This window comes from Podarcis raffonei, chromosome 6 (assembly GCF_027172205.1).
Source record: "Podarcis raffonei isolate rPodRaf1 chromosome 6, rPodRaf1.pri, whole genome shotgun sequence".
Taxonomy (NCBI): domain Eukaryota; kingdom Metazoa; phylum Chordata; class Lepidosauria; order Squamata; family Lacertidae; genus Podarcis; species Podarcis raffonei.
The window spans coordinates 58,027,678-58,038,911 of record NC_070607.1 but is presented as its reverse complement, the minus strand read 5'-3'; the positions used below and the strand labels follow the sequence as shown (position 1 = coordinate 58,038,911).

The following is an 11,234-nucleotide window of genomic DNA, read 5'->3' as shown; positions in this document are numbered from 1 at the left end:
TGGTCTGCCTTTGTCCATAAGCCTCTTCACAGTGCATTTTGGGGGAGAGGAGATAATATGCAGGATCTGCAAGAACAGGTTGGCTTCTGCATCTTTGCTCTCTTAATTCAACCATATGTTTGGATTCAAAACGTTTGCAGGCTTTAACACCAACCTGAAATGTGGTCCCATTGTCCGGCTTACCCGGGAAACAGTATCTCTGTGTGCCTAAATATTGACAGGATGACCAATGACTCTTCTTCCCCTGGACAGTGAGAAGCCTGTCAAAAGAGGGCCAAACTATCAGTATTTGTACATGTTGCAGTATCAAATCAAATTATGTAGGAGGCTTAAAGAGAAGGGAGACTATAAAGACTAACAGGAATAGATAGCTTTTCAGGCTGATTGCATCCTATGTAATATAGTGCAGAGGAAAGACACTGGAAGCATCCATAGTTACCACTGCTTGCACATTCATGCCACGAGGCTGTTGCAATAGCCGTGCAATCTGTTACCGATGCTATGTTACTAGGTAGTTAAGATAATACATACTTTAATAGGCTTGGGTATTGAATCAGTCATAATCACCGCAGCACATTCCTACAATGCCTAATTAGCAAAAGTGCATACATTTAAAGTACTGTGGAGTGTGTATGATGCCACAGTGACACGTCAGCCATAGGTACAAAGGGCAGGTGCTGAGAAGTGACTGAGCTTGATGGAATCTGGAGGAACATAGCCATAGACAGTGGCTGTTAGAAACCATGCCACTTGGATGTAGTTAGAAAGTAATACACAGAGATTTCATGCTGGGAAGAGGGGGCCAGAATCACTTGAGTTTCCAGATTCCAAATGGAAGGAAACCTGTGCCGAGAGTGGTTGTGTAGTGAGGATGCAGTTTCATCTATTCCCCCTTCTGTGTAGTTATAAAAGGCACAAGAACAGGCAGGCCACAATAAAATGCCCCTCAACGCAATTTTTATTTACGCATTTATCCAAATGTTCATGCTTTTTGTAGCCTGGGCAGCTTACGAAGAAAAGGTTAATGGAAAAGCCCCAGAATCGCATCTCCAAAAGCAAAAATTCATGGGTAAGCAGAAAATAAAAAGATTGCCCAGCATTATTCAAAAGCCAATTGCTCTCCACAATAAAAATAAATTGCATTCTTTTTTGAATTAGATTGGAAGAGCTCTGCATCTTCTATTGGGAGGATATTCCAGAGTTTGAGGGAAACTGCTAAAGGTCCTATAATCTGTATGTTCTTTTGATGAAAGTACTTGAGTTAGGACCTCACCCAGTGACTGCGATTCTCATAGGAATGTAGGCAGCTGTCTTATACCAAGCCAGACCTTGGGTGCATCTCGTTCAATATTGTCTATGCTGACTGAAATAGGGAGGGTCCTAAAAACAGACATCTCATTGCTCACGGCCAGGTTTAAAAGAGTACATCTTCTACATTTGTCAGAAACTTAGGTTGCCAGGCACACTTCTGTGGGGAAAGAGTTCTACAATCTAGAAGCTACCGCAGAGAATACCCTCTCCTGGGCCACCCCTCCTCTACTGAGGGCAGCAGAACTACCAATAGGGCAAGGGTCTGTAAGTGAGGAGATGGTCTTTCAAATATCAAGGAACCCAAGTCCTTTAGGGCTTTAAACACTAATGTGAACACCTTGAACTGGGCCCAGAAACAAACTGGCAATCAATGCAGCTGTTTTAAAATGGGTTATGTGATATATAAACTGAACCCCAGCCAGTAATATGGCTGCTGCATTTTGGAGCAATTTAAGTTTCCGAGTCATCTTCAAGGGCAGCCCCACTCAGAGTCCATTGATATAATGCAGTTTGGAAGTTACCGGTAACAGAGCATGACATACAGTGGTCATATCTGTCCAGAGGGATCTGTAGCTAGAAAAAGCCACTGAGGAAAGCTGAGTCTCCAGTGACAGTGCTTGATCCAGGAGCAGGCTGCAGAACATTCCCAAGCCATTGATCATTTGTACATAGGAGCTAAATTGGTTCACATTAAGAAGAGTGAGATTATCGTTGCCTAACATTAAAGATTGGGGCTGAAAGTAACTTTCCAATAGCTATGTGGCAATGGAAACTCAGGCTGCTTCAGAATAGCCCAGGTGCTAATTCAGCGTCATAAGAACATAAGAAAAATTTTGCTGGATTGGACTGAAGTTCTATCTAATGCAGCATTCTGTCTCCCACGGTGGCTAACCAGATGCCAATAGGAAGTCCGCACATCAGACACATGATTACAGTTCTTATTACCCTCTTTTGTGGTAGGTTGAGTAGCAACTAAATCATAGAACTGTAAAGTTGGAAAGGGCCAGCCAGTCCAACCCCTTGCAATGCAGGAATCAAAATACAGATAAATTTGGCACAATTTAGATGTCACTTTATTTCTGAGTGAACTGCAGGCAGCCATCCAGTGTGAGAATAATCAGAACTTGAACCCATGGCCTTCAGAGATGCTGCCAAGCTCCTTAACCACTGGACCACTTTGCCACGGAGAAAAATATTTTCTTACCTAAATCCTAGATTGTAAAAACAACCCTGGATTATCTCCAAGCCTCTCCAGTAGCATCCTTTTTTTGAGAAAGGCTTCTGTTCGTTTGGTGGTTGGGTGCATGTTAGGCAGAAAATCAACTGGTGTAGCATTTCTTGGCATGAAGATGGAATAATTGGGAATGTTGCACCTGTTGAATTTTTGCCTGTTGTAGATCCCCTGGCAGAAAATAAAGAACAGAGGCAACTGTAATGTACAGTAGTTTCATGTAAATTAGCTCCCTAAAGAAGACGTGTGTGTTAAAACCATGTGAATAACAAAATCAAATTTTGTTCCTTAAAATACTTCAGATCACAGTCACAAGTTAGTAGGCAATGGCTATGTGTTGTTACCATATGATCTGTATAAGCAGGATGCCTGTAACATTAAAGTAATTGGATTACTAATGACCTACGTGAGTTTCAAACATGCACACATGCCACAACTTTTTAAAATTGGTTAATCATGTCATATGACAATATGACATGCTTAAAAGAAAACACTCGGCTGATCACTTCATCTGGGATAACTCAGTATAGTGTGGTTAACAAAATGTTTTGTAGCAACCATGAGTAAATATGTTCAAGACAGTTTTTATAATGCAACCTATGCATGTCAACTCAAAAGGAAGGCCCACTGAATTCAATAGGACTTAACTTCTGAGTAGACAATTTTAGGATTGCACTGTTACCAAATCTCCAGTGCATGATAAATTTTAATATTTATATTTGAAGCACAGTCGGAATGGTACATCTGCCTGCATTATTTTATGTTATTTTTAAAGAAGGGGAGGCAGAAGCATGGCATCTCCTCTGGGATCTGCTGCTGAAGCAATTGCCTCATGGTAAAACCAGCCCTGCAAGGGTGCACTGTTGGTTAGCATTGCATGGATATATGTGCAAGTATATGTGCCTCGATCTTCCCAATGGAAACACAACGCTGGGTAAGCGCCTGGAACCCCTGGAATCTTGCACTGCTTGTGGAGCTTGGGTTGGTGTGTAACAGGATCTTATGAATTAAATTCCAGGGGAGGGCAGAGTTCGAGGGAAAAGTAGGTGTGGCGAGAGTTAAAAGTAGGCAAAGCAATGGATGTGACCCTTATCTTTATACAGTAGGCTGCAGCCCATATATGCAAATATCAGAGATTTCTACACACACACTTCCATTGAAGCAAGGAAGGGATACTATGTATGGCAGGGGTCAGCAAGGTTTTACCTGACTGGGCCAGTCAAGTCCTGCGGAGATCTCTCCGTGGGCCGGATCACGCATGGTGTGATTTCCGGCGCCTGGGCATGTGCAGGTGCGGTTTCCGGCATCTGCGCATGCGCAGATGCGTTTTTTGGTGCTGTGGAAGCGAGTCCCCACGCTGCGCTGGTTTAGCGCAGCGCACGGGGACTTGCCAAGCAGGCCGCTCGGTTCGTGGGCGGCTCATGGGCCGGTTAAACTGCCCCCTTGGGCCACTTGCGGCCCTGGGCCACAGGTTGCCTACCCCTAATGTATGGTTATGTGGAAGTACGGCTGATTTACACAGATGACAGCCTTAAAAGGCTTGTACCCTTCTTAAACCAATGACCTGCTGCAGCTGACCTCAACACACCTCCCGAGAACCAATTACAGTGGTACCTCTGGTTACGTACTTAATTCGTTCCGGAGGTCCGTTGTTAACCTGAAACTGTTCTTAACCTGAAGCACCACTTTAGCTAATGGGGCCTCCTGCTGCTGTCGCGCCGCCAGAGCACGATTTCTGTTCTCATCCTGAAGCAAAGTTCTTAACCCGAGGTACTATTTCTGAGTTAGCGGAGTTTGTAACCTGAAGCGTATGTAACCCGAGGTACCACTGTATTAGCAATAGGCACCAAGGGAAGGCTGTTTCCTTCACCTCCTGCTTGTGAGTGTCTCAAATGCAAACTAGCGGAAACAGAATGCTGTATTGGAAGGACCTTTAGTCTGATGCATCATAGTATTTATGCTCCTTAGCACTGCGACAAGGTCATCTTATCTCTATTAGCTCCTCTTGCGTAACTGACCTTTGGCGGGGTAGCTACCCGTATGTTATCATTGTTTGCAGAGCAGCCTTATCTTTGTGCTGCCCTTAAGTTTACTTTTCTACATTTTTTTTGTTTCGCTTTGACTTCTTTCTGCTGTTCATAGAGATGGGGGAAGCCTGGCAGTTCACCACCAGTTATTACCAGACAGTGCTTCCTAAGTAAGATGTTTTGAAATCTGGAGAACAAGTTGGACATAAACCAAACATTGCAGTTAGGGGAACCAAATGCAAAAGAGGACAGAGGTTTTGCAGCTGTGACAACTGTGTAGAATGAATTTTAGCAGGGGCAGCTTGTCTTCTGTATCTGGCCACCCTCGCAGTGTGGGGTGCTCCCATTGATAATACCAACAATCCAAGATACTCTACATCATCCCACCTCCTATTTTCCATCCCAGTCCCAGTCAGCATTGCAATGGGCTGCTTTTATGTACTTCTGAAAACCTTGGGGTTTTGAGGCCTGCTGATACCTTGGACCTTGTGTGTGGATGGTACCGTTTTTGGCTACAGAAGGCACCATCCTTGGAGAATAAGTTTGCTATGAACATATGAGGCAGCCTCCCACGAGCTGTTGCCCTCCAGATATTTTGGACTGCAACTTCCATCAGCCCCGGCCAGCATGGCTGACGTTTAGGGAATGACATGGTCTGTAGTGCAGAAACATCTGGAGGGCTCCGGGTTGGAGAAGGCTGCTAAATAGTATGATTTCTGAGGTAAGTAGTTTCCTCTTCCTCCTTGATCTTCATTTCTTTTGAATGGAACTTTGCTAATTAGCTGCACCTCAACAGGTATGAAGCGCCTTTAAAAAACAAAAAACGTTGCAGAATGTTTCTATAACCCTCTAATAATTTAGAAGAGCAACCGGCTGATGCAATCGCCCGCCTGCGCCAGCGCTCAGTCACCAAAGTGCGCTCTCTCGCTCTCCCTCGAGGGAGGCGGGGCCGCGATTGAGCAGGGAACCAATCGCGAGCCGCCGACTGCTATCTAGCTTCCCCGGATGTTACTCGAAGCGCCACCCGGCCTTTAATCTTCCCTTTTCAGGTGACAAGAAGAGACGCTTTTTTCGCTTCCGCGCTTGCTGAGGGGGGCTGCGTGTGCGCCTGCGCTCGGTAAAGGAGGGGTCTTCCCGCCCAGCGGCCTAACTGCTGCGCCCTTCTCTCGCCGCCATCTTGTTCCTCTCGCTTCAAACCAGCGACTCCCATCCAGCCCCGAAGCGGCCGCCGGTCTCCACCGGGAAGGAACATGGCGTGGCCGAAGCCGGGGAGAAGCCACCGCCGCGTCCTCAGCCATCCCCGAAAGGCCTCCGGAGCGGCCGGGCGACGCGGGGCTGAAGCGCTGAGGTGAGCAGCCCTGGGCGCACCCGTCACCATGGAGCCGAGCAGGGAGCGGGAGCAGGCGGCCCCTCGCCTCGGCGCTCTCCCGACCGCCTTGCCGCCGCCGCAACCGGAGGCCGACGCCCCGTTCTCGCTGCTGCGGCTCTTCTCGCAGCTGCTGCAGCGCCTCGTGCCGGGCCAGGCCGCTCCGCTCTTCTGGCTCCAGTCGGAGGCCCACGCCACAGGGCTGCCGCCGCTGATCGCCGTCCAGCACCAGCTGCGCCTGGTCGCCTCCTCCTCCTCCACCTACGTGCTCGGCGCTGCAGACAAGGGCTCCCTGCCGGGCCCTCTCAGCGCTGCTTGGGAAGAGCTGCCCGAGCCCCGCTCCGCGCTCTCCAAGCTCCCCGAGATCCTCCAGCAGGTGCATCTGCGCGGGAGCAAGGCCGGGCTCGGCGTGCAGGACCCCGACGGCGGCTACTATAGCTTGGAGGTAGAGGAGCAGCAGCAGCAGCGGGACTCCTGGGCCCCGAAAGACTCGTTGCCTGCGGATGGCCGTGAGGAGGAAGCTCAGGAGCACCCAGGCTCCGGGGATGCCTGCGGGCGTCCTGGTGCGGGGGATCCGTGCGGGGAGGAGGGTCTTTCCGAGGCCCCGTCCGACTCGGACTCGGACATAGAGCAAGATATCCCTGTGGTGACTAGGCCTGCGTGTCCTAACAAACTGATCGATTATATCCTAGGGGGTGCTTGCAGCGGGGAGGAGAGCGATGGGGAGGAAGAAGGCTCGGGCGGTGAAGGGGATGAAGACGACGACGACGACGGGTTTGACAGCGAAGGCTCCCTTTCCGAATCCGATGCCGCCAGCCAGGATGGGGAAAACATTCACTTGTGGAACTCCTTTTGTAGCCTAGATCCTTACGATCCTCGGAATTTCACAGCAGCTGTTCGAACTGCTGGGAACACACCCGAGGAAGCGCCTCCTGTTGAGTCAGAGGAGGTGGAGGATACTTCCTCGTGGACTGAAAGTTCCTGGGAGGAAGATGAGTGGGAGTCCAGCAGCGTGGATGAATCGGAAAACTTGAAATTGTGGAACTCTTTCTGTAACGCTGAGGATCCTTACAACCCTTTCAACTTCAAGGCACAGTTTCAGACTGCAGAAAAGAAAGGGAAAAGTGGCTTGAAAGGACCGACAGGGGCAGGCCTTGGACCCTCTCAATGTAGCATCTTACTTAGCTGTCAAGTGCACCTGATCGATAACAGAGACACTGAGGTTCCGGAAAATGTGAAGCATAGTGTCCTTTCTAGAGGAAAGTGTAAGAAGAAGAAAAAGGTATGTTTTACATTGGTTTATTATGCAAGCAGGAGGTGCCATTTAAATATATATGTATCCTTCCCAATAGACCTGTAGAGTGGCTTACCACAGAGCTAAACATATGGCTGTAGGGGGTTGTACTAGATAACCCTCAGGGTCCCTTCCAGCTCTACAATACTATGATTCTATACCAAAGTAACTTCTGGGAGGCCTACAACAGTAATAGAGAAACTGGCATTCCATATGTTTTGGACTACAGCTCTAATCAGCCCCAACCAGCTTGGCTAGAAGTCAGGGATGATGGAGTGGTAATTGAATGACATCTGTAGAGGTGCAAGTTCCCCATTACTGAACTATGACCTAAATTACTAAAGTTAGAGTGTCACACTGTGGTAATTCCTGGCATAGCTGACTTGCTCTTTCTACTTCTTTGAAATTAGTGTTCCTAAAATAGCACACTCTTTTTTTGCCCAGGACTGAGCTTAAAATAGAGTATCAAGTTGGGTATCACAAATTGGCTATCATGGGGTCAAGATAAATTTCCATAGAACTGCTTTGTAGATTAATTAATCCTGTGCATTTCAGAACTTCCCTTCCCTTCATTGCATTGTATCATATTGTAGATTCTGTAAGAATGGGGAGTTGACTCATGGGTGACAGGCTCCATGTGACTGGCAGGAGTTGTGCACCCTCTACTTTCAGTCACAATTCAGCCACTCTGTTTTATCCTAGACTCCATTCTCTCCCTGCCTTCCCTTGATAAATCCCATTGATTTATGTGAAACAAAGCTAGAAATGCCTTGAAGTAGTGCAAGTGTGGGCCTCCTTGTGTACCAATCTGTTCTTTCAAGCCTCCAGTCTGTTTGGGCTAACAATGATTAGCTGCCATGGCTTTCTGAGGAATTTAATACAATTACTTGACTCATGCTTTGTTTGCTTAATGTTGTTCTGTCACACCTAGCTTTCCTACGAGAATGCTGTAGTGCAAAATTATTGTTAATCCTCGTGGATACTTAAATTTAGCACTGTTCAATGTAGAAACCTCAGAAAGGAGAACTCTTCTGTGACACATTAGAATGCAGTATCTATCCATCTGTGTAGTCATGTTTGAAACAGTCTGTTTTGCTGTAGTTATTTGTGCTGCTCAGCAAAATATCTAGCAGGTGCATATAATTGCAGCAGAATAAACACTTTCAGGGTCTTCAGAACTGACAAATACATTGTGTGTTTTTAAATCAGGAAACTTACTCTATTTAGGAATAGGGCAAGTGGCCTTAAGCTAGGACAAGCTGGAACTTTCCATTCATTTAGTTGTGTTGCTATTTGTTTATGCATTCCCCATGAAGTATTACCTTAAAATTCATTGTACAGTTACAACAAAATCAAGATAATTATCACAAAACTTTTGTTGTTTTCTTTATTTAAAAGGGAGTATTTATAATTAGATCAAAATTCCATTCTAGGCAATGGCTATAACTTTCAGTTTTTAATCCTTCTTTTTCTCCAAGTAGCTCCAGTTCATGGTTCCTCCTAATTTATATTCTATTTCATTTATATTATCCTGTATGATAGGTTACACACAGAGAGAGTGATCAACCCAGTCTTCCCAGGCCTACTTTTGGAGCCTACACTTGTTTTTTCTGACTCCTGTTATAATGCGAGGGGGTTGGACTAGGTGAAGGATGTTGGACTGGGTGGAGACATCTCTTCAGCTAACCCTGCTGGCATGGCACTCCTTGTTTCACCCACCTTCAGCATCTCTGCCAGTGGTGACATTCAGAAAGCCCCAAAATGGCATTCTGGCTACAGAGAGGGGTTGAAGGGCATGACAGCATTTGACTGATTTAGGTGTGAATGCAACACCAGCTTGTCATAACAGCTTGTCTGTCCCTTCCACTTCTGTTCTGAGCCAAGGTTGGGATTGCCTTGCCCAGCTGAACTTTGATATTAAGGATTGCAATACAGTTAGGAACTAAGGGATGTTTAGCAAAAAAATATGCATAATAATTCATGGTGTCTAGATATACATGGATTACCTTTCTGTTAACCAAACATAGAATTTCAGAAATCCCTGCAGTGGTGAAATTACACATTTTAACTCAACCTTCCCTGTAAATCGCTCACAGTGACTTCTCTCAAAACAAATTCAACCCCCTTGTGTATTTCTTTCTAGTGACACAGTAAACGAACAAGGATCTGTGTGCAATATATACCTTAATGTTACATGACCTGGTAATGGTGCCCTGGAGGATACCTTGGAATGATGTAAATGGCAAGAAAGCATAAAGCAGAGGCAGAAGCTGATGTAACTATCTAGGATTCTTGTGTCTCACTTTTTGAATGAAGATTATTATAAACTTTAAGGGACCTGATATTATAAAATATGTATGGGTGTGTATTACATGCTCTAATCTTGACAGATTAAGGAATTCAAGTATTAAATTCATAATTTCTAGCTGTAAAATTGCCTAAGTAATAGTTGATTAAGACTGCTTAACAAGCAGTGTTTGCAGTGTTGTTTAAAGAGAAGGGGGAAAGGGCAAGCAGCCATGTTAGTCCTTAGAAAGAAATCCACAAGTAACACTAGGGTAATAAAGTTATTAGGCCTAGTTAAATGGTCACAGTAAAGTAAAAACCTTTCAGATTAATAAAAAATATTTATCAGAATGGGAAGAAAAAGACATTGCTTAGCAAGATGAAAAAGCCCTAATCTGCACAGCAGTTCATAATAATAGACTGATCCCTTTGATGTATCTTGCACAGCCATACACAGTGGTACCTCTGTTTAAGAACAGCCCTGTTTACAAACTATTTGGTATACAAACTCCGCAAAAACTCCGTGTTCCCGTTAGTGAACTCTACCTCGGTTTACGAACAGAAGCCAAACGGTGGAAGGGCACCGGCGACGGGAGGCCTCATTAGGGAAAGCGTGCCTTGGTTTAAGAATGGCTTTGGTTTAAGAATGGACTTCTGAAACGGATTAAGTTCGTAAACCGAGGTACCACTGTAGTCGTAAATGTTTTTAATAAATGGTCTCTTCTGACACAGTTGATTCATACTGGCCTTGGAAGGAGACCAACATTCGAGATTGGTTCTGTGTGTTCGTCTATAGTGCTGTGAATGCATTTTTGTCAAGCTGGGGAAAGATTTCATAACACATCAGAATTTAAATGTGAGCTTTGCTGACTTCCATCATATGACGTCTGGAAACTTCCTTCATAACTATCTGCAAGTTGGGTAGGTGTGGCTTGGCCAAAATGGCCTTGTGGATCAAATGGAAAAGCCCGGCAAGCCTAATTAAAACAGCAGGCCAGCGGTTCATGGCTGCTATCCACTGTGCCCCTTAACCCACAAGCACTGATCTCTTTAATACACATGAAAATGAATAAAATGTATTGCACAAATGTCACAGTTTAGTCCTCTCACCCAGGTGATAAATACTTGGTAACTGCGTATTTATGTTTTTCCTTTACTGTGCTTTAAAAACAAATGTAGAATTAAAATAGATGCTATTTAAATGCAAGTGGATTATTTGATCTAACTTTGTCTCATGTAGGTGACCTTCCTTGAAGAAGTTACTGAGTATTATGTGAGCAATGAGGAAGATCGGAAAGGACCCTGGGAAGAATTTGCACGTGATGGGTGCCGGTTCCATAAACGAATTCAAGAAACTGAGGCTGCTATTGGATATTGCTTAACAATGGAGCACAGGCAGCGAATATTTAATAGACTCCAGGAAATGTTGTGAAATTATGTTTTCTAGCACCTTAATAAAGTATAAAAATAAAAGGGTAATGCATTTTAATGACACATGAGCTTCTTATTAAAATGGCAGCTGCCTACATGATGTAAAAGTTGGGGGGCAGTAGTAATTTAATGCTGCACCTCAGTACTCTGCAACAGATAATGTTGTATGTGTATGCATGCAGGCTCCATTTGGTATCATCAGGCATGATTAGTGCATAACTGTTCCCTTCTAAAGCCAAGTGTATCTGCTTTGGCAGAAGCCAATCCAGAGATGCTTCTCTCTGCATG

At 45.2% G+C, this 11,234-nt stretch overlaps 1 protein-coding gene across 1 annotated transcript; it reads left to right on the top strand.

Annotated features, from left to right (window-relative positions):
* Window positions 1-5,544: 5,544 nt before the first annotated feature.
* On the top strand, window positions 5,545-11,004 carry PPP1R15B (protein phosphatase 1 regulatory subunit 15B). The gene is made up of 2 exons (XM_053393237.1): window positions 5,545-7,217; window positions 10,756-11,004. Exons 1-2 carry the CDS (start codon window positions 5,946-5,948, stop codon window positions 10,945-10,947), a joined length of 1,464 nt encoding a protein of 487 aa, XP_053249212.1. The 5' UTR covers window positions 5,545-5,945; the 3' UTR covers window positions 10,948-11,004.
* The last annotated feature ends 230 nt before the right edge of the window (window positions 11,005-11,234 follow it).

Coding starts and splice junctions, on each gene's coding strand:
- PPP1R15B (XM_053393237.1), top strand. CDS start 5,946: ATGGAGCCGAGCAGGGAGCGGGAGCAGGCGGCCCCTCGCCTCGGCGCT. Junction 7,218..10,755: donor AGTGTAAGAAGAAGAAAAAG/GTATGTTTTACA, acceptor TGTCTCATGTAG/GTGACCTTCCTTGAAGAAGT.